Source organism: Cibotium barometz, chromosome 12, assembly GCF_041138505.1.
Source record: "Cibotium barometz isolate CiBa-2024 chromosome 12, ASM4113850v1, whole genome shotgun sequence".
In the NCBI taxonomy this organism is placed as follows: domain Eukaryota; kingdom Viridiplantae; phylum Streptophyta; class Polypodiopsida; order Cyatheales; family Cibotiaceae; genus Cibotium; species Cibotium barometz.
Genome location: NC_141057.1, coordinates 22470562 through 22492818, shown reverse-complemented (window position 1 = coordinate 22492818; position 22257 = coordinate 22470562). Strand labels below are relative to the sequence as shown.

General features: G+C 37.2%; 1 protein-coding gene across 4 annotated transcripts in view; it reads left to right on the top strand.

The window, feature by feature from the left end:
• The window catches only part of LOC147633182 (agamous-like MADS-box protein AGL11), a 55475-nt gene that overhangs the window by 23435 nt on the left and 9783 nt on the right, over positions 1–22257 (top strand). For all 4 annotated transcript variants that reach the window (XM_086806201.1, XM_086806198.1, XM_086806200.1 and 1 more), the window contains exon 3: positions 8828–8903. In XM_086806201.1, the coding sequence (XP_086662327.1) occupies positions 8828–8903 (76 nt within the window). The remainder of the gene's footprint in view (positions 1–8827; positions 8904–22257) is intronic.

Here is a 22257-nt window from a genome sequence, read left to right as displayed (position 1 = left end):
GTATCCTACGGTGTATGATAGAGGTGAAAAGACCAATTTAAGATTTGGTGGAGCACCGTCAAATGGACCCATTGGTGATAGAAAAGTTTCTAATGGGGTTAAAAAAAGTAAAATTTTTAAAGAAGATTGTATCGATGATTTGAGAAGTAAGGACTTGTACGGAGAAAAGTGGAGTAAAGAGCACCCAAAGTCATGTAAAGTAAGGAATATGACACACAACATGGTGCTCTCTGAAGTTATAGAGGATGTGCACAAGGATGAAGTGGAGATATTTGATGAGTGCATTGACTCTTTGGGTGATGATGAGGATCATGAGTCCAATGTGGCAAGTTTCCTTTTGATTCGAGGGGATCAAATGAAGACATCTATGATGATGGATATCCTATAGCCATGTGTGTTACAAGAGCAACAAGGTATGATGCAAAGTTGTGCACACTTTCTTATGATGCTTACGTTAAAATGCAAGCAAAGTGATGAGCTATGGTGGATCAAATTCAAGAAGTATCATTAGTAAGTGATTAGATGATTAAGATAAGATTAGATGATGATACTCAAAAACTAGCAAACTATTCATTAGGCCAATGCCTCAATTTATAGAAGTTTGTCCATGATCTGTCCACTGATTTGTTTCTTGATTTGTGCCACCTCCCCTACATCTGGGAGGACACATCATCCTTGATTCACTCCACCTCTTTTGCTTGATTTTCTCCACCTCTTCACTTTTCCCGAAATATCTCCACATCTTAGATTTTATCGTGCTACCCTTTATTCTCTCCCAGTAGATACCTCTCACCTTTTCACTGGTACTTACTCATTTACAGACTCTCTTTTATAGCCTCTTGCTAAGAGCTTGTTCATGCACACACCCATTAACTTGTATATTTCAACACCTCCCCTCAAGTGAAAAATCCTAGTACACCTGGATCCTATACCAAGTTTCCCTCTTACTTAGTAGCCCGCGACCAGTGCCTCAAGTTCCTAACTCATAGTCCTTGACACTCTCTCTCTATGTATTCAAGGCTTACTACAAGTGTCCATGACCTTGACTAAAGTGCTCACACATACATTGACCACATGGCCTACATCATTGGTGGTGGTTTTACTCTGTTGGCGCAGGTTACATTGGGTTGTTGAGTTTCTCTCTTAGAAAAGACGATCTGACTCCACTTTCTTTTAGGAGTCTCCATGAAGTTTGCCGATGTTGATCCTTCTTCACTGGGTTTGTTATAGCAATCTCTTGCCATGTGTCCTGGCTTCCCACAGTTGTGGCAAGTGAAGGTCCTTCCTCCTTCCCTGCCTCTTCCTTGTCCTTGTCCTTGTGAGAATCCTCCTCGGGTGAAGAATGCTTTTTTCTTTCTAGTTATTGGGTCCATCCCTTTCTTCTCTTTGACCTTGGTCTCTTACTCTAGTAGAGCTCCTTCTATCTCATACAGCTTCAATTCAGGTACATTCTTTAAGGTTGCCATATGTTTTCATATTCTCCTTTGTCCACACTCTTCAGAAGCACTGCTAGTGCCTCATCATTCTCTATCTTCTTACCAATGGTTGCCAGTTGTTGCTTAATACTTTTGTATTGTCTACTCTTTTACAACTCAATTTGGTGTTTAAGAGATGATTACAACAAATTTATCAGCATAAAATCACCAAAAATTAGATTAAATCAAGGGTAACTAATTTATACGGAATGGTTAGAGTATCAAACCAACTCCGAATTGCAATATGAAGTTATAGGGATCTGTATCAGATACCTAATGGTTAATTTGAACCCTCAATTTCACCAAAATATAGTGATTAGCATTGATTAATCAATGATTAGTAAATTAATCTACTATTTTGTGTGCAAAAAACAGAGTATGCAAGGAGTCCAAATCTGGTGCTTTAGACTTCAAATGAGCTCAAATGCTTTCAAAGACATCAATAGAAATGAGTCTAGTAGAGGATTAAGCCAAGAAACACAAGATTTGACCAAATATTGAAAGCTTAATCTCTGTCTTACCAAAGTCACCTGCAGATTTTATGAAGAGCTTGGATCTCACTGTAGACTTGATGAAATTGAATTTTGTCTTCACCAGCTTATAGAGCATGCTTGAAAACCCCCGGGGCTAAGAGGAATTAGACACATTTGATTTGTGAAAGGAGAAATATCAAAATCAACTCAAAAAAACGGCTCCTGCTAAAAATGCGATTTCTCCCAGCTCCGTTGGCAGTTTGTGCTTCTTTCTTGATGAGCTTGAAGAGCAATGAGATAGCTATCATGTGCTAGAAGGGTTTGGCCTAATTTTATGTGTGCAAGGAGAGGGAGCTCCTCCACTGGCTGGGGATACAGAGGTGAGTTGAAAAAAGAGGGAGAATTATAATTTTCTACTAATCTTAATTAGAAAAATAATTAGCAAGATAATGAGCTCACAAAATGATGGATTCTAGGCATGGCTCTGATACCATGTTGAAATTAGGGCATTGTGATGAGCTATGGTGGATCAAACACTAGAATCAACATCATTAACAAAGTGATTAGCAAATAATTAAGATGTAATTAGTGGGTAATTAATAAATAGATTAATGTAGGCATGGATACTCAAAAACCAGCAAATTCTCATTAGGCCAATGCCTCAATTTATAGAGTTTATATCCAAGCATCTAATCCCACTGATTTCTCCTTGATTCACTTTTGCTTGATTCTCTCCACCTCTTCACTTTTCCCAGAATATCTCCACACTTCTTAAATCTTCTCATGCTACCCTTTATTCTCTCCTAGTAGATTCTTCTCACCTTTTCACAGGTTCTTTCACATTTACACATTCTCTTTTACAGCCTCTAATCAAGGGCTTGTTCCCGCACACAGCTTATTCACTTGTATATTTCAACATTATGGACCCTACAAAGTATTGAGGGAGGTTGGTGAAGTAGCCTTTCAATTGTTGTTAGCTTCATCAACAAGGATTCATGATGTCTTTCATGTTTCACACTTGAAAGCTATGTGGGGGCCAGAAGTAGATATTCATGAGAAATTATCTCTTTTGGATGAAGAAGTATTAGTTGAATAACTTATGGATAAGATTTTGGAAAAACGAGATAGGGTTCTTGGTAATCAAACTCATGTGGAATACCTTGTTAAATAGAAAGGATTTCCCAAAGAAGAGGCTTCATGGCAACTTGCTTCTATGATGGAGCATCACCAAGTGTTGTTGGATGCTTTGATGAAGTAAATGGGCATGTTTTACCTCAACATGCTACATTCACATTTGGAATTGAGGAGATATTGTGTTCTCCATAATGTTGTATCCAACCCTTGTGATTGTGTGATTTTAATCAAAGGTTTTGAGGACAAAACCATTTGGTTTGGGATGGTTTGTAATGAAGGGGAACACATTAATTGGGAAATTAGCCATGGGTGCCTAGACATGCAAATAAATAATGGACTTGAAGTCCATGTGAACACAACATGGACCATATAAGTGAGTTAGGGGAGATGGGAACTTATCTTTTACAATCATTAATATAAATCTTGAGCCCAAGCTCTTGGCTATGATGGTACTCCACTTGAGTGTATCTCTAAACTTATCCCTAATTTTTTATCTTTCTTGCATGGATAGTAAAAGTGAAGGAGATAAAGACTAAGTTAAAACTAAGTTGAATCATCTTTTTAGCTTATTATATTAAGCAATTCATCAAAAATTCCAAGCTAAAAAAGCTAAAAATCCCACTTCTTTTAAAGTGTGGATAGTAAAAGTGAAGGAGATAAAGACAGTTGGATTCTTTACTATTCAACTCATGTGTATTATCCTTAATTACAAGGAGCTCCACTAGCATTATCTTCTAACTAAGTACTCTTGAATGTTGGTAAGTGATTTTACTAATGTATGTGTTACACAATGAATTAGGTTGTTGGAAGCTCAGGGTGTCTAGTTTTGTCCAGTTTATGCTCGACTAGGATAATGCCTAGAGAGAAAATTTAGGAGGTAAGGTACTTCAAATGAGATCAAGCAACTAATAGAAAATATACATGCATTGAAATTAACCTAAAATAATTTAAATTAATATAAATTAGTCTAATTAATCAAAAGGAATCCAAAATATGATAAAATAATAAAAATTTGATCTTTCCGTATTTATAGCGATCCAATTTTTTTTCATAGATGCACCATTATAAGTACACTAATCCCTATAGGTTTTATATGATTTACATCAAGAATGTAATTTTACAAATTAGATCATTAATATTTACAAGCCTTTTGATAGCTTGGGAGAATTTTAGAAAAGATATCATTAAACATCCAACCATTGGATTTGCAATTTTGACTAACCACCACATTCTACTAATGTCTCACTATCTACCACTCTCTTGATCTACAATATTGAGCATTTTAAGTGGTAGTTATTGTGGGTGCAAAAAGTGTCATATATTATCACACTTTAAAGACCTTGAAATATTTAAAGAAAATAGACACATAGCTTAAAAATTTCTCAAAAAATCAAGTTAAGCTCTATATTATGTGAAGATCTAAGGTCCAAAGTGAGAATCTCATATGAGTTTATATGTAAAAGATATTAGCATTTTATGGAATCAGTTGTCCAAATTTGGGACAAGGTGTATACATTGACTTTTTACGTAAGGAAATGAGGACTTTTGACTATCTAATGCTTAATCAAATTATGTAACTATATTCTCAACTTTTCTTGCGATGTTTCAACAAAAGAACTTGAAAGGAAATTCCTTCATTAACTAGGAGACACTGGCCACCACTAAAGGTAAATAGATGCTTGTTTTTTTACCATTTACAGGGTGCCTAAGTGGACAAACTAGGCAACCTAATCTTGCAACCACTCAATATTAAGTTGGATTCTTCAGTTTCAACTCATGTGTCTTTTCCTCAATTACAAGGAGCACCACAAGCATGAATTCATGTGTCTTCTTCAATAAGAACTCATGTGCTCCACAAGCATTATCTTCTAAACTAAGTATTCTTGAAAAATTAGTAAGTTATTTCACTAATCTACATATTAAAAAAAAATAGAATCTCAAAAACCTTGTTCTTAATAAGTGAGATAGCGTTTTGAGAATATTTAATGTTCCATGAGTTGATAAATTGGCAATATTCTTTAAAAAAACCATGTTTATAGCTCAAATTGTCCCAAGGGATACCTCAAGGGATAATCTTACATCTATTAAATAAGGAAGAGGAATTGGATGTTGAGATCTTAGTATGTGGATATGAATTTACTCTCATTGAGTCAAATATAGGCAATTATGTCTATCGACATAAGTCTTAAGATGTGGAAGATTTTAATTATAGTATGAGGATGCAATGCAAGAAATGACATATTCATGGGAACTACAACAAAGGGATGTAAATGGGCTAAGGTCTTAAGAAGTTTGCACACTTATGGCATGACAAACTCCCTTGGAATTTGAATCAATCTTCTTTCTAACAATTTAGTTAAGAGGCAGAAGATGGATGAGAATAGAAAGATGGCATAGAGTCATGAAAGAATCTTAAAGATATTAATCAAAGAACTAGTAAATCATTCTTTTAATTCCAAGAATATTATGATGTATGGTAAGATATGGAATTTGTTCATGAAGTTAAAAATTGTATACACCGTGGGAATACCTTGACACAAAAATTATGAACGAGAGTGTTTAAACAAGTACATGAGTTAGTATGTTATGACGATGCACTATCATGTTAGATGAGGAAGGAAAGAAAACGTTTTAGGAAGGAAAGCATATCATAGCCATGTTAGTCAGTAAACATTTGGATAATGAGGACCTTAATAATAGTAAAACATATGTGATCAAGAACACTTACATAAGTATACTCATTGATGTGGGTCAATATGTTGATGAGTTTACCTTTGTTTCTCAAAGAAAAAAAAGAAACGAGTGAAGAGGTGGTTCTTATGGATGTTGTGTCTACTAGTCTTGTTTTTATATTTAAGGAAGAAGAAAGTGTTAGAAAATATTGTGTCACAAATTTATGTGCTTGAGAGGGGGTGTTGAGAGAAACATTTGCACACATGACGTAACGCTAAATTATGTTGGTGAAAGGCTTCATGTTAAAGTTAACTGTGTGACAAGATATTTGGAAGATGGAGAGTGTGTGTGGTGTGAATACATGGTGTAAATGTATTCACACCATGGTGTGAATACAAGATATTTGGAAGATGGAGAGTGTGTGTGGTGTGAATACATGGTGTAAATGTAGTAAGGATAAGAGTGCTAAATGTCAAAGATATTGGGCTTGAGGCTATCTATATCAGAAGCCTATCACTTTGTATGGTTAACACAAGCTATCGTAATACATTATTGCTGAGTGTGCTTATTGGTGTCCACATCTCTTAATCATGGATTATCTTGATTATTTTGAGCCTCCCTAATCTAATATCTCTCATTTTGTACAACACTATACCAAGCCTATCCCTAGCACCTTAGGTTCGCAATAGGGTATCAGAGCTTCAGGATAAGGTGCTGAACGATAAGTGAGAGCTAGCGTAGGCCTAATGCTTTGAAGAAGTTTTGTCTCATTGAAGTCAGCCTTCATAAGAAAATAACATAGCTGCTAATCTTTTCAAGGATGTCCAAGTGATACTGAAAGAGTTGAAAAACGCTGAACAATGAAGTGGAAAACAAATTATGCACCTTTTGTCATGAATTTTGTTTTGCCTTCTGCTTCTTACACTACAATGAGTTGAGCTTGAGTAGCTAAAGAATGCAGCAACAAGCAGGTATGAAAAAAAAAGAGACGCACTCTCTAACAATAATTTGCGACGATAAGATCATTTTTTTGTGGCTAAAAGCATATCAAAAGAGATAAACCCTTAGTCCTCAAAACTGCTGAGTGAGAAACAAATTATGCACCTTTTGTTCTGCAAGCTATTTTGACTTCTAATTCTTACACTGCCATGAGTTGAACTTTGAGTAGCTAAAGAATGTAGCAAGGTACACAAAAAAGAGAGGCAGTCTCCACCAAAAAGAATTTGAGATAAGATCTTTTTTTGTGTGCATCAAAGCATATTTAAAGGGATAAATCCTTAGAGCCTCAAAACTATGCCGAGTGGGAAAGAAATTATATAGCTTTTGTTGTGAAAGCTATTTTGACTTCTACTTCACACTACCATGAGTCAAACTTGAGGAACTAAAGAATGTAGCAGCAACCAGGTACACAAAAAAGAGAGAGGCACTCTCCACCAACAATAATTTGAGATAAGATCATTTTTTTTGTCTCAAAGCATATCGAAAGGGATAAACCTTTAGAGCCTCAAAGATATGGTGTAAAAAGGACCTCTCTAAGGGTTATTCACATGGAGCCTACAAGAAACTCATTCTTAGTTTAATTGTGACTAGTTTGCATGATGTATTTTCTATGAAAGTATACATGCAAAGTCACATTGGTGTGAAGGTGCCCAAGGGTAGGCATACTTAGTTTTTTGGTGGTCATGTAGTCCACATTGGGGCCATGTGTATCCCATCATAACATGTCTAAGGGACACACGAGGTGTTGTCATAGTCATGTTAAGATATGATGGTGATCTTGAGTGTCACGATTTTCTTTGTATATGTATGAGGGTGCTCTACCCAGGATAAGAAGAGGCTTAAACTCAAATTTTACCCAAAAGAGGCATGTATGTGTGTGTTGAGTTGCATCCATGAGAGAGACATGGTAAGTTCATGTGAACATAGTAGGGGAGTTTGCAAATATAACACCAAGAGGGGTGTTGAAAATTTAGTGAGAGAAAGAAAGTGCTCTTAGATTTGTGGTGTGACACCATGGGGGAGCAGTACAAAATATGGTGTCACAAATTAATGTGATTCAGGGGAGTGTTTAGAGGCACACTTGCACACATAATATGCTAAATTATGTGGTTGAAAGTCTTTATGTTAAAGTTGAGCGTGAGAAGTTATTTGGAAAAATGGAGTGTGTGGTGTGAACGCATGGTGTAAGATGGCAAGGATAAGAGTTCCACATTTCAAAGATATTTGGCTTGAGGTTATCTATATTAGAAACCTCTCACTTTCTATGGTTGACACAAGCTATTGCAATACATTATTGTTGAGTGCTCTTATTGGTGTGCTCACATCTCTTAATCATGGATTATCTTGATTATTTTAAGCCTTCCTAATCTGATCTCTCTCTAATCTCTATCGTTATGTGCAACACTCTACTAAGGCTATCCCTAGCACCTTAGATTCTCAATAGAAAATAGCAAAGAGAATCAAGGTTTAGATTCCATAATGATTCCATGAAACAAAGAAAAACCATGGAGATTTCTCTAAGTATGTATGATCATGAGATGTAAATATTTGTTTCTTATAGTAAGGTTGTTATAATGTCATTAGTAGAGAACAATTCTTCAGCTCATATAATCATCAAGATGAAACATGTAAGGTATAAGATTTCAATACATTCAGATGTATCTGTAATCAACTAATTAAATTAAAGGTTGGGTTTATGTTGTCTACACTAAATGTAAGATTGATTGCTAAAAACTATCCACTTATAATGAAACAACATCTATGTATCGTGGAGTAAGAGAGAAAATTCCACTAGTACTAATGTCCCATGGGTTTCCTCTTAACTCCTTGAGTCACCTGATATAGGGTCTAATGAGAACTAAATCTCCTTTACTTAATCAGGAAATGGGTATCAAGCAACAGAGTTGGAGGCCATCTGGATATTTACAAAATAGCAATGTATCTTTTTCTTCCATGCCCTTTTCCCCTCAATGAGGCAGGGGAAAGGAGTAGAGTAGTTCCTCCTAAAGTATGCCTATAGTTATGAGAGAGAGAGAGAGAGAGAGATTAAATTTAAAAATTTTATTTTGACAGGATGCAAAAGATATTTGAAAGACATGAAATGTGCACAAGGATAAAGAGTGGAAATGTTATAGCATCAAATACTGAGGTACAAAAAATGTTACTTATACAAAGTGATTATGTTTTATGAGTTTTCAACAATAATATAAAGTATATTAAATTAAAATATATATATTTTCCCCATTGATATGAACTTGTTATTTCTCCTTCTTACCCTTTCTAGAACTCTACACATTGACTGTTTACGGAAGAGTATAATGTAACTTATCATGGGGAAACATACCTTTCTCTCAAGTTTAAGCCTCTTGAACTTTGTAAGCTCAATTAGGTGTTGAAGCTCTATTCTCCTACAATTTATCTTCTAAGTAGGAAATTTACTCCTCTCAACATGGACCAAGAATAGCATACCTCTACTCTAAGCTCTCACACATATACAACGAGCTACATAGTAAGTAGATAGCATAAAATCATGAGTCATAACACAAAGGGGATTTGTGTCTTGCATAAAATCACTTGTATACAACTGGTACTTATTTGTGTTTGGGTACCCCCACAATTGCACCTTGTTCATACTTGGGTACCGAGAACTCGAAAGTCAACTAAATAGACCTTTGACATGGCTAGCCTTTCACAAAGATTAAATTTGCTGATATTGCCATTACACGGATAGCTTGGACATGGCTAGATTCTCACAAAATGATAGATTTGTCTATACTACCGTTACATATAACACTTATCACTTTCTCTCATGTGTAGCAGAGTGTAACTATAAACCCTTGGGATGAGGTTAACATCCCCCTTACTTAATACATATAATGTTGTCCTTAAAAGTTTACCTATTGTTTGAAAGGAAAATCATCAAGAGTGTGTGAGCAGTAGTTCATGTACTTTTGCAACATGGAGTTTATTTAAAATATGGAAGTGTTATCCAAAATCCTCTGTTAATCATATCTTCAAAAGTTTGTGCATGTATGGAGGTGTGAGGAGTGTAGTGGATGCTAGTAATACCTGATTACTCTTAGTTCTAGACCTTTGTTCTTATCAAATTATAAGTTATTCAAGAAAAATGACTCAAGTTTTTATTTAGATTAGTGGCCGATACACCACGGATATCTTTAGAAACCTCCAAGTTGAAGGTGCAAGTTGGAAAAAAGGGAAGTTGTAACAAAAGCATGAATTCTTCTCCTTCTCACCACAAAACTCCAATGTTGGTTTATACCTATGTTATATTGGCATGTAGCATGGATCTAATCCCCTTGGAGCATGCATCTAAGACTTATATTGGCTTCATTTTTTAGGAAATACTTATGTCATTCTATATTTATCTTGGCTATATTTCATAGTTTTTAATGAGATGAGGATTCTCTTTATCTTGTTCATATCTATGTACCATCATCTCTATGTCATCCCCTTATGTGTGTTGGATTCTTTTGCCTCCACATGTGATAGTTGCACATAATTATCTAACTTGATTTCTAAAATATGGCTAAATTTTAATGCTTTTCCACATTCTCCCTTAAGGTTCCTTTTTCACTCATAAGTGGTAGCTCAATCATATCTAGCATTGTATGACATTCAAGGTTTTTACTAGGCTAAAAGTGTATGTGGCATCATGAAAGGATGTTACTCTAAACAAGGAAATGAGCCTTAACTTAGGATTTAGTATAGTTTATTATACCAATATGGACCATGCTATTGTCCTCATCCAAAGGTGTAGCTAGCATAACTTCTCTTCGACTTTGTTTGTTGTTGGAGCTCTTCGACTGTTGTTGCTAATGCAACAAATTCTCTAGCTTGACCTTTAAAAATCACTATATTTGGTTATGCTGCCACTAAGTCCTCATGCTCTAAAGGATTAGTAGGAGGGACAATTGATAACAGTGAGGATGAGAGAGAGTTAATAGGTCTTAGGGGGCTCACTTAAAAATATGTAAGTCTACTATGTGGGATCATTAGGAGGGGTTTTTAAACCAATATTTTGAGAAACATTTACAGAAATGTACTTACATAAAGGGGTTTTAAATGGTATTTTAAAAAGAACTTGTAAGTTTATAAAGAAAAAGAGATCATTATACTAAGTCAAAGTTCACAAAAGGGTATTTTTTAATACCCTTTGAATGTATGTTGTATGCAGGTCTTCCTCCAAGTACACTCTCCCATGGAGTCAATGGTGGGGGAAGCATCAAGGTAGTTCTGACCATATGTATGTGTGGAGAAGACTTCTTGAGACTCTAGCAACTTGGTCCTTCTCTCACAGAAAGGGGTGGTGAGTCCACTTTGCACTACAGACCACTTGTGTAGTTATTCCCTCCACCATCCCTTGTATGAGATAGCCTTACATCCTTTCTCCTTTTTTTTCTTTGATCCTCGTTCCATACAGAGGCAAGTTTTATCTAGGATTTTGAGTTTTTTTCTATTAACTAATAGAAGGACCTTGTTTTTGGAAAAACAACGTACACCCATTGAGTAGTGGGAAAATACAGGGTTAGTAGGTGAATAGTGATGAGGAGGAAAGAAATAATAGTTACTAATATTTTCACTTACATGACCATTACGGGCCTCACCTTTCCTAGGAAGGTGAGATGGAAGAAGTCTTAAAGTTAGAGGACAATTTCAATGAGATAGGTAAGTTCTCTCTCTCTTGCTATTATTATGTTTCATCTTTATGGTCATAGGGGAAGTCTTGATAGAATCAAATAATATACATACTTCTTGCTCATATTGACATGTGATTGTGGGGTATATGATCAATATAAAAGTCAAAAACTAAATATCATAAAAGATTTTCTAAATAAGTATATATTCTATGATATAAAGCAAGAATACCCACTAGATAACATAATAAGAGATTGTGGAGGAGTAAGTCTGATAGGTTTCATAAGAAGATATTATGGAGGAGTAAGTTCTCATAGGTTTCATAAGCTTTGAGCTAACCTTGTGTTTTGAATAAATCATAAAAACTCTGTTGTAACTTTTGGAGGGAGGCTAGTTTGGAGAGGCTGGTGTTGAAGATAGTGGATTGGGCAAATGAATGTCTAGCATCCTCTATCAAAGATGGTAGAGCTTTATAGCAATGTACACCAATATTTAAAATTTAGGATAGGGTGTAGAGAGTATGAGTACATACGTTAAGTCAATTGCAAAAATGAATCTCTAGCATCCTCTCCCTATATCATATCAAAGATGGTAGAATTTTGTAGCACTGCATACTGATATTTAAAATTTAGTATAGGGTGTAGTGGGTATGAGGACATAAGTTAAGTACTATATTGTGGTGTAGAGGGTATGAGTTCATGGATGTAGCATTAGAGAGGTGTATGTAAGCATGAAAGATAGATATAATCATCATATGGTCTCACACCTCTTACCTAATGAGGGATATATGTCCTAAGGTGAAAATAGAATAAGAGAGTGTTCATGTAGGAATAATAAGAAGACATTTTAAGGAGGATACCTATTAATGAGCCCTACAATAACTTGGTATATGAAATTATCACCTTCTTATTCTTGTGGTCTTGGTTTGGCTTGATCTTATAGGTGAATAGTCAATTGTTGTGCTTATGTGTGTATAAGGAGTCGGAAGATAAAATCTTCCTGTACATGTCTTACTGCTAGCAGTTCCTTGTGATTCTTTATGGTAATCTCAACTTGATTTGTGGTTTGTTTTGCCTTACTTTATAATTTTTTAAGTTAAATTTCTACCTTAGTTATCTCCTTATTTGTAGCATATAGCTTGTCATTTAGGTTCCTTAGTACCTTTTGGTGGCATTTTAAGCACCACTCGGTGGCTTAGTACTCTTTTCACTATTGCCATCTTTTCTTACCTTTGTAAACATTGTTCTGAAGTGGGCCTTATTATGTAATTCCCTTAAAGTTTTCTTTTGCATAATCCATTGATACAGGAAGTACTTTTATATCTTAAACTTATTTCTTTGGCTTATTTTTCATTTCTTAAGCTTGTTTTTTCAATTGTGTAGTAGATTCTTTATTTGTTCTGTTGCATTCTTTGCCATTTTAATCTTGTCTTGCATCTCATGAGTTGTTTGGGTCTCCTATAACCTTACAATCTTTTTTGAGAATTCTTCCTATAAGTCCTATAGTTTCTACTTTTGGGGAGCCATTTCTTGCAAATCCTATATTGCTACTTTTGGGAAACCATTTCTTGTTGCAAATTCTATAGTTGCTACTTCGGCCACATTAAAAGATAAGGCATTGTTACACTATCTCTCTCCAAATGCAATGGATAATGCTTTCCTTAACATGTTGTGGGAAACTTGATGGAATCCAAGCTCTTATCTTTGAGAACTCCATGTTGTTCTAGTGGTAGCTAGCACCATTCCTTTTTCTCCTTCCTCAAACTATCATTATAAGGATGTCTCTCCTCATACAATGACACTTACTTCTCTCTACTCTCACTCTCATGAGCACAAGCATAGGAGAAATGTGTACCAAGAATGAAGCTCTCTCTCCTTAACTCTCTCTCTCCGCATCATAGTCACAAGAGAGCAAGGAGATAAGGCTAAACTCAATTTGGTACAAAGGGGGATTGGGTCTTGCATTATGAGAATTTGTTATTTATACAATTGGCCCTTATTCATAGTTGGTTACCCAAAATGTTAAAAAAAAAGAGCTAAATGATTACAAGATACATGGATTTGGCATTGCAAACCATTCCCATAATTATAACATTTATAGTACCATTTCATGACACTTATTGTGCTATATCTCTTCTGTAATGGAGAGATGCTAAGTTAACCTCAAAATGGGATTAATATCTCCCCTACCTATTGGAGATTCCATCCTTGGAATCTATTTTTGTAGGGCCGGTTGACCTAGATATTCTTTGTAGAAACTCTTTCTGGACCACGTTCTATGGAGAAAGTAGAGAGACCTCCAAAAGTTGGTATGAATCATATTCTCAAAACTAGTATGCATGCTTGATGGTAGACAATGTAGCCTATGCTAGTAGTACATGATACCACTATCGGAAGGCCCTGTTAAGATCAAAGCATGTCTCCTCTTGGTTATAGCTGTAGACATCATCTTGGATGTCAATGAGAAGAAGATCAATTAAAAAAATTATAGATAGGCTACTACAACTAGATCTAGGATTTCCCTCCATGTATGCATTGTGGTGAGCATAAACTACCATTGTTTGTTGAGAGTCTCAAATTTGTTATGCTCAAAGTAAGGAAATTTGTAAAGGAAGTGTGAATCCCGAGCTTGACTTTACTTGAATTCTCTTTTAGTCCTTTTTTTTTGGGAGCAATATAAATATATATTAATATACCAAGAAGCAGTTACATCTCATATGCCAACTTGACAACCCTCAATTCCGATTCAACATGTTACAAATCATGTTCCATCTCGCATCTTCAAATATATAAAAAAAACAATTTCCCAAGAAATATGAAATTTGAGCTGAATGCATGCTTCGATCAGAACCAATGAACCGTATTTTAATTGTCATGTATAATGGATCTATGCAAAGGTGCCGTGGGGATACCCTGTAGATGTCAGCACATTGCCTTATGGCAAGGAATGGCACCTCCGCCAAGCTTGCTGTTGGATACCAAAGTTTTCCACTGGAATTTTGCCATAAGTGTTCATCTAGATTTCTTCATAATCTCCCCTTGACTCTATTGAATGCTCTTGCTTTCATCATTTATAAGCATGGGAGATCATAAATGTGTCAATGCATATTTCAAGAAAATTAGCAAGCCATGGGTTAGCGAGCCTTGAGATTCTCACCACATTTGTACATAATGAATCATGTTGATCCAACTACCCAAGCTTTGTTGCTTCTGGTTGGTCCTAACGAACTAAAGGATATGGTAAACCTATAGCAACTCGGTTGCCATTTCATATGCTTCTACTTGTATAGGAATCGTGGGATCAAAAGGGGTTATTTGTAAGAGTTCTTGGTGCATGAGATAGGGTTTAAGTAATGGATTTTCTCATACTCTTCTATTGGCAGATCTAAGATTGGGTCGATGCAGTAATAATCCGCAACTTCATGACTTTGTTGAGTAGTAGGTTCGGCCTTTGGTTTGCCATCCAGGGGTTCCTCGGGGTTGAGAGTGTTGGTGGGGAAATCAAAGGAGGAAGAGGGAAAATCACTCTTAGTTAGTGGTACATTAGTGTCATCCTTGTTTTTTACTATCATATATATTAGATATATAAGAGTGATTGGACTAAACACATCAAGTAGGTGTTATAAAGAAATCATGAATTGCATGGAGGTCTTCATCCTCAAGAAATGAAGGGTATTCAATGTGTACTTTCTCAAAATCATATACTAATGATGTTAGTAAAGTATACAGATGTGCACAAATGATATCAAAAATTTTGAGAATGCCATAAGGGTAGTAAGATTTACTACTATGGAGGACAAGATACTGGTATGTATCCCAGGCTTCTACTCACCCATGTGTGAGTATACAATTAAAGATTTGTTGTATTTTAGGGAGAGAAGCAATAAAAGAATTAATGGTAGTAAGTTTCATGAGCTCTAGGAGCTCCTCACATTCATTAAAGTTAGTTGGGTGTATGAGCAATCTACACCAATTGATTGAACATTACGTATAATAAAGTGTAGGGGACATATATATCGAGCTTGATCCTTAGCTCGAGGACCCCCATAAGTATACCATTCTGACTATGGGATCAACATATCTTGTGGTATTTTGTTAAATTAATGCCAAATCTCCTTGGGTTAGTTCCTCACTTAGATTTATGTTATATTGATAGAGAGAGAGAGAGAGTGTTAGTGAAATAAATAACAAGGTAAAGGTCTGTGTAAAAGCCCTAGGAACCAAGGTAAAGGTCTGTGTAAGAGCCCTGTGGAAGGCCAACCAGGGGAGATTCTCTTTCCCACTAGCTTACGGTGGAAAGAATTGTCATTGGCTTTGATCAGCTCCTTGGGGTAGCTTAGTTGTTGTTGGAGAGCTGCTACACCTGGGTTTCTTGGTCAGCTAATACACTGGCTACCTCTATTTCTCTTTGTTGGTGGGCTTCAATGAGTTATAGGTTCTGAGTGGCAAGGCCATATGTCTTCTTTGTGAGAATTTCCACCTCTATTTCGCTTTGTTGGTGGCGAGATTCACTGAGTTGTAGGTTCTAAGTGGTGAGGCCATCTCTCTTCTTTGTGAGGATCACCACGTCGATCTATAGACCTTCTCTGATTGTGTGTGCATCCAAATTTTGTTTATTTAGATGTGAGATTTAATGGCTTTGTGTATCATGTTTACCTTTTTAGGTTGCAAGTCCTACAAGGATTCTTTGATATCTCGGGCCTGTACTTCATAATTCTCACAACCTTTAAGCTTGTTTTAGTAGCCTATAACTCCTCCTTTTCTTCTAGTGTATTTCAAGGTCATAACAACTATTTTTGTGAGGCTTTCCATCTAGATTTGCAACTCTGTATGGTGGTCTTTTTTTGTGAGGCTCTCCACCTAGATTTGCAACTATGTATGGTGGTCTTTTTCATATATTACCTCCTACCTATGGTACTCCAACTGTGCAAGGAGTTCTTATACTTTTGTGTTAAGATCCTGGTGTCTCCTTACGCTTAATATCAATGTCCTTGAGCCATTACTTGGACATTTACCTTTCCTAGGATACTAGCTTGTCTTTTGAACATGCGGTTGGTAGAGGCTTACATGTAGAAATTTCTCTCCATCATTTGGGTTGATAAGATATTAAGGTCCAAGACATAGGCCTCCATCTCATAATTTTCTCTTTCACCCTATTTCAAGTACTCTTTTACCATATTGTACTTGTTTGGAGGTAGTGAAGGAGACCCTTCTTGATCTCATGTATAAAAACACCCTCCTTGATGTTGTGTCTATATCCTAAAGCTAGAGGGGAGGAGTGACTTAAATGATTCCTCTTCTTTTTGTTATTCTTCTCACTTTGGTGCTTTGCTACCAATTCCACCTCATTGTTGCTAGAGTTGCTTTGAATGCTTTCAATTTGCTCATTCTATGACTCGGGTGTAGACACTTGGGCAATTAGTTCCTCCAACTAGAAAGTCTCATCTAAATCCCAAGGAGGTGCCACTTTTTCATGTTTTTGTGGGGCTTCCCTTTTGGTTTTGTATGATGCTTAACACCTCAAACTCCAGGATGGGCATGTTAGGGAGAGTGGCCTCTTCATGTATTTTCATGGTTGTGGGTTCTTGCAGAGATGGAGAAGGCAGTGGGTGGTTGGTTTCTTGAAACCTTGCCTACCATACTTTCCTTCTTCTTTTCATGAGGTGGGGCCGAGGATGTTGGGAGAATAGAGATCAGTCATTAGGGGTTCATATTAACTCTTTTATTCTTTAAATGTTCTATTGGCGGGGAGCCCAACTCAAGCATTGCCATCAAATCCTTTTACTCTACTAACACTACCGAATGCTCTTGTAATCACTTCTGGAATGCTTCTTTATCCAGGGAAATCTCTTTGATTCTTGGGAGTGGCTCTCTAGAATCCGAGCAGTGTGGTAAAGCACCTATGTGAGGATATACTGGTTGACCACTTTGCTTCCATGCTTGACTAAGTAATGGGTGAAGTCCCTATGCAGAATGCTAGCCCAATCATCTTTGTCACCTTTGTGCAACCTGTAAACCTTGTGCATTATTGTATATGTCTGACTTGACTTTCATAATCATTTATGACACACTCAGCATGCCTTCTTTAGCTTTGGATCTTTGAGGGTAGAGATTTCAAGACCTTTGAACATTGTTAACTTTGTTGGCTAGGAAAATATCCAAGAAATCCAGCTTCTTTGAGAAGGGCGTGGGATTAGGAAAAACGTTCGGTGCATGGCTTCTTGGATGAGTTTTTCTATCATCAATATTACCTTAGTTGACCCATCTATGTCGGTGGTTGTTCCTCTTTTGGATCCTTGCTAGTAAGAGGTTAGGAATTTGGCACGACCTTGGTGTACACCTTGCATTGTACTTCCTCTACCCAACTTCTGAACCCTCTTTGGTTAAGCTTCTCTTTTATCTCTGTGTTGCATACACCTAGGAGAGTGGTACTTAAAATACACATTTTTGTTCTCCACCATTGTCTTGGTATGGCTGAGTATGGTGCTGTTGCATTGATCCATGAGGGGCTTGAGGTAGCTAGTCTTTTGATGGAAAGGTCTGGCTACTTTTTCTTTGGCCTTCTTATTTGGGATTATACCATCTCCCTTTGAGGATAGTGGTGACCTTGGGTCCTTATAAAAGGGGTCAAGATTCACATCCTTACCTACCATGCTACTAAAACAAAGAGAGCTTTATCAGTTCACTGATTGGCAAGAGTACCATTTCTCTTGTTAAGAGTTTTTCTTGTTAGAATTTTGTGTTAGGATAAGTTGTGAATGTTCGCATAGAACTATTTGAGGGTATTAGAGGATGAATTATAGGCTATAGCTCTCTAGAATGACTTTAGCGAACTATCAAATCATGGTTTGATATACCTCATGGTCTTCACCCATTGGGAAGCAGAACACTGGTATCAAGGATAAAGAATTGGGACTATGCATGATGGAAATTGATTCGTGGTTTTGTACATGATTGTTGGTGACTTGATTTTAGATCGATGACATGGAAATCATGATGTATTATATAACCATGATTGGTGATGTGGTGCCATGATTGGTGATCACGGGGTGATGATTCTATAGACTACAGAATCATGGTGAAAATATTGTGGATATTTTTCTTAAAACAGTCTCTTGGACGATTAGAGTGGCTAACTGATGCTGTAAAGCTGAGCTATGCTTGCATGATCAGTGCTGACATAACGTTCTAGGGCATGATTAGTGACATGGCACCATGATTGATGATGTGGTAATCATGGCATGTGCAAGCCTTTAGATTGGTGACTTGGCATTGTGATTGCATTGCATGATCAGTGCTGACGTAACATTCTAGGACACAATTAGTGACATGGCACCATGATTGATGATGTGGTAACCATGGCATGTGCAAGCCTTTGGATTGGTGACTTGGCATTGTGATTGCATGATCAGTGCTGACGTAACATTCTAGGACATGATTAGTGACATGGCACCATGATTGATGATGTGGTAACCATGGCATGTGCAAGCCTTTGGATTGGTGACTTGGCATTGTGCTTAGTGATGTAGGAATCACAGTTGTGATTCCATGGATTGTAGAATCATGGTGATTAATTGAATTCATTGGGCATCAACAATGAGAACCGTTGGCCCCTTGAATGGAAAGGGGTAAGTTTTGAGTTGGCTTGGTTTTGGTAGCCATGGTTATGCAATCACAGTGATGGAGGAGGATCGTGCTTTTGTAGAATGCAAAATCATAGTTTCGCTCATGAGATATTGATAGTGAGGGCTAGAAAGAGGTCACCTAGGTTTGTGCTACCAAATGAATGTACATTAAATACAAGGATGGGAGGGGAAGAGTGAGAGAAGATTAACACCAAATCATACTCACCATGCCATCATTAATCATGCATGTAGATTAAGAGACACATTAAGAACTCTTATGAAGGATATAGGGGAAACCAGATGCTCCTACTTGGAGATGGCTATGGGTGATGGTAATGAATGTATGTGAAGTAGTAGGTGTGTAGGCGGAATCGTTGACGGAGGAAGCTGTTGAAATGTCAAGCTCGTATACAGCTGGAGGATAGCACATGGGTGCTGACAGAGTGACGGTATGGTAGATAGATATCGTGTGGTGTGTTTATGACCGCGTCCAGCTGGTCATGTGTGGTGTGGACATTACATTAGGTTTACTTTGTAGTGTGGACATAACACTATGTTGTGTTCTCTTTTTGAGAGATGATGACTATGGCTTCTCTCCTTCTTTATGATTGAAGGATATGGATTAGGGTTTGCTTCTCTTGTGTGTGCTCCTCTTGCTTCTGTTTTTTATCATGGTATCAGAGCCTAGAGCTCATTAGTTGTGTTGTGAGAGTGAGTGAGAGAAGAGGGAAGAAGAAGAAGAAGCTATGAAGATTTCCATTGAAGCTGTGGAGCAAAAGAAAGCTATGGAGCTCACCTCGGTTACAGATCTGAAGCTTGGCCTAACTGGTAAGAGTAGCAAAACTCCCTTGAGCGGATTGCAGGTGCCAAAGAGCAAGTTCAGTGAAGATTGAAGTGCATAAAGCAAGTAGAAAATTTCTGGTTTTGAAGCTTTCATGGAAAGCTTGTGAAGGAATGTATTTTGTCAAATGTATTGGGGCAAATACAAAGGAAACACAGAGGTTCTCATGTATTGTGAAAGGGCACACGTATTAGCAACACTGGAGCAAACCATTGCATGAAACATTGATGTATTTCAGGAGATTTGTGAAAGAAAAATTTTGGTTTTTTTTACACTCCTGCAAACCAGAGAATACATGCCCCGTGGAGGATCAAATGTGGCAATTCTACTCAAAATTGGAGCTTGCCCTTTATACCCATGATAGATTAGGTCATTGCTAAGAGACCTATCAACTCAAATGTGAATTGCCCCTCTTCTACAACCTTCTAGAGCAGGCGGCGCATCTCTCTGCAGGTTCTTGGACAGGTTGAATACTTTTTGGTCTAATTCACTCATTACTACTCCATTTGATGCCATTCAAAGCTTGGGGAGTTTAGCAAAGACATTGCTAAGGCATTGTGAAGCTTGGTTTCAGCTCATTTGATGTATTTGGAGCTCATTGAAGTCATTTATCAGAGGTGTGCAGGTTTGCAGAAAGTCTGTCCAGAAACATAGCATTATTAATCAAGGCATTAATCCTTGTCTATATCAAATTGGCCTAATTCCTTTGGTACAAGTAGATTCCTATGAGTTGCTAAACTTTTGATTCAAAAAGTTTTGAATTTGGATAAGATTTGAAGGAGATAGAGCATTTTTAGTGAGAGGTGGTACCTGACATATGCAGAAAAAGGCAAACCAGGGAGCTACAAAAATTGGTGGTTCTCATTAACCTTGAAGAATTTGATCAAACCCTTCTAGGATATGTTGGAGCAATGTGTTATGAAGCCAATGAATGCACAAACATCAAATTTGAACAAGATTTGAAGGAATTAGAGCAAGATCTTTGATTGGTTCTCTCGCGAGGAAAAAAAACCAAAAAATTTTTTGTGAAGAAGTATCATTTGTTTTCAACCTTGATCGAGTATACATTGTTGATGAAGCATTGTGGGATCCAAAAGCACATATATTGCAATCATTTGATGTGATTTGGAGAGATTTGGAGCATTACAGGTACTTCATACATTGTGATCAAAGGGGTACATCTACTACCTTGCCAACATGGGAGATGGTCCGATACAAATTGTTGGAGAGAAGCTCGACAGAACTAACTTTCAAGTGTGGAAGTTTCGAATGAAGAGTTTTTTGAAAGGCAAAGGTTTATGGAGTCCTCGGGGGGTCCACCACTAAGAAATCATATGTATCACGTGCGTTCAAGGGGTAATAAAAAACCCCCTCTACCTACATGCTATCAACTAATAAAATTACCCCTCTTTCTTAAGGAACCTACGGGTTTTTTTCAAAAGTGTAATAAAAAACCCCCTCTTGTAGATGTAATCCTGTAGGTTTTGTCAATTAAAAAAACCCTCCTGATGAACTCACGTGCTACACTTACATTTTTTTAGGTGCACCCCCCGGGATGGAGTCTCGTGTCGGATGAAGACCCGGAGCCATTCCTACCTCCTCAACCAAATAATGCTCAGTTGTTGCTGGCTCACAAGCAATGGGTAGAACGGTCTTCGAAAGTGTTGCATTACTTTTCAATATGTGTAACAGATGCCTTGCTTATTCACATCCAAGATGCAGATACACCAAAAGAAGCATGGGGTATATTGTGCCGAATGTATGAGACAGACACTGGTGCAAGGAAGATACAACTAAAGCAACAGATTCAGAGTGTAACACGAAGGAATAGGAGTATACATGAGTATGTTCAGGAAATCAAGGGTTATGCAGATTCCTTGTCATCAATCCATGCCCCAATGGATGATGATGATTTGGTTGCTCTCACATTGCGTGGTTTAGGCAAAGAATACAAATCTTTTGACACTTCCATCTCAGTAAGGTTGGGAGGAATGCCAGACTTTAATGAGCTTTTGTCATTGCTCATTGTGGAAGAATTGAAGCTTGGACTTAGTGGTATGAATATTACAAGTGGTGCATCCTCATCCAGTAATGATGAGCATGCAAGGAATCAGGCTTTTTACTCATCTAGAGGCTTTCGAGGCAGGGGGAGATTTACTCCTCGAGGCCGTGGAGGACGTGGTTGGAATGACAGGTCTACTCAACCACAATCAAATCAGAATTTACAGAATTCACAGTCATCATTTGGATCACGTGGAGGTCGTGGATTTCAATCCCATAGGGGGAGAGTTGGAACAGGTGCTCGTGGTAGAGGACGATGGCAAGGTCCTCAACAAAATTTGAATGGGATTGAATGTCACTATTGTGGCAAACTTGGACATA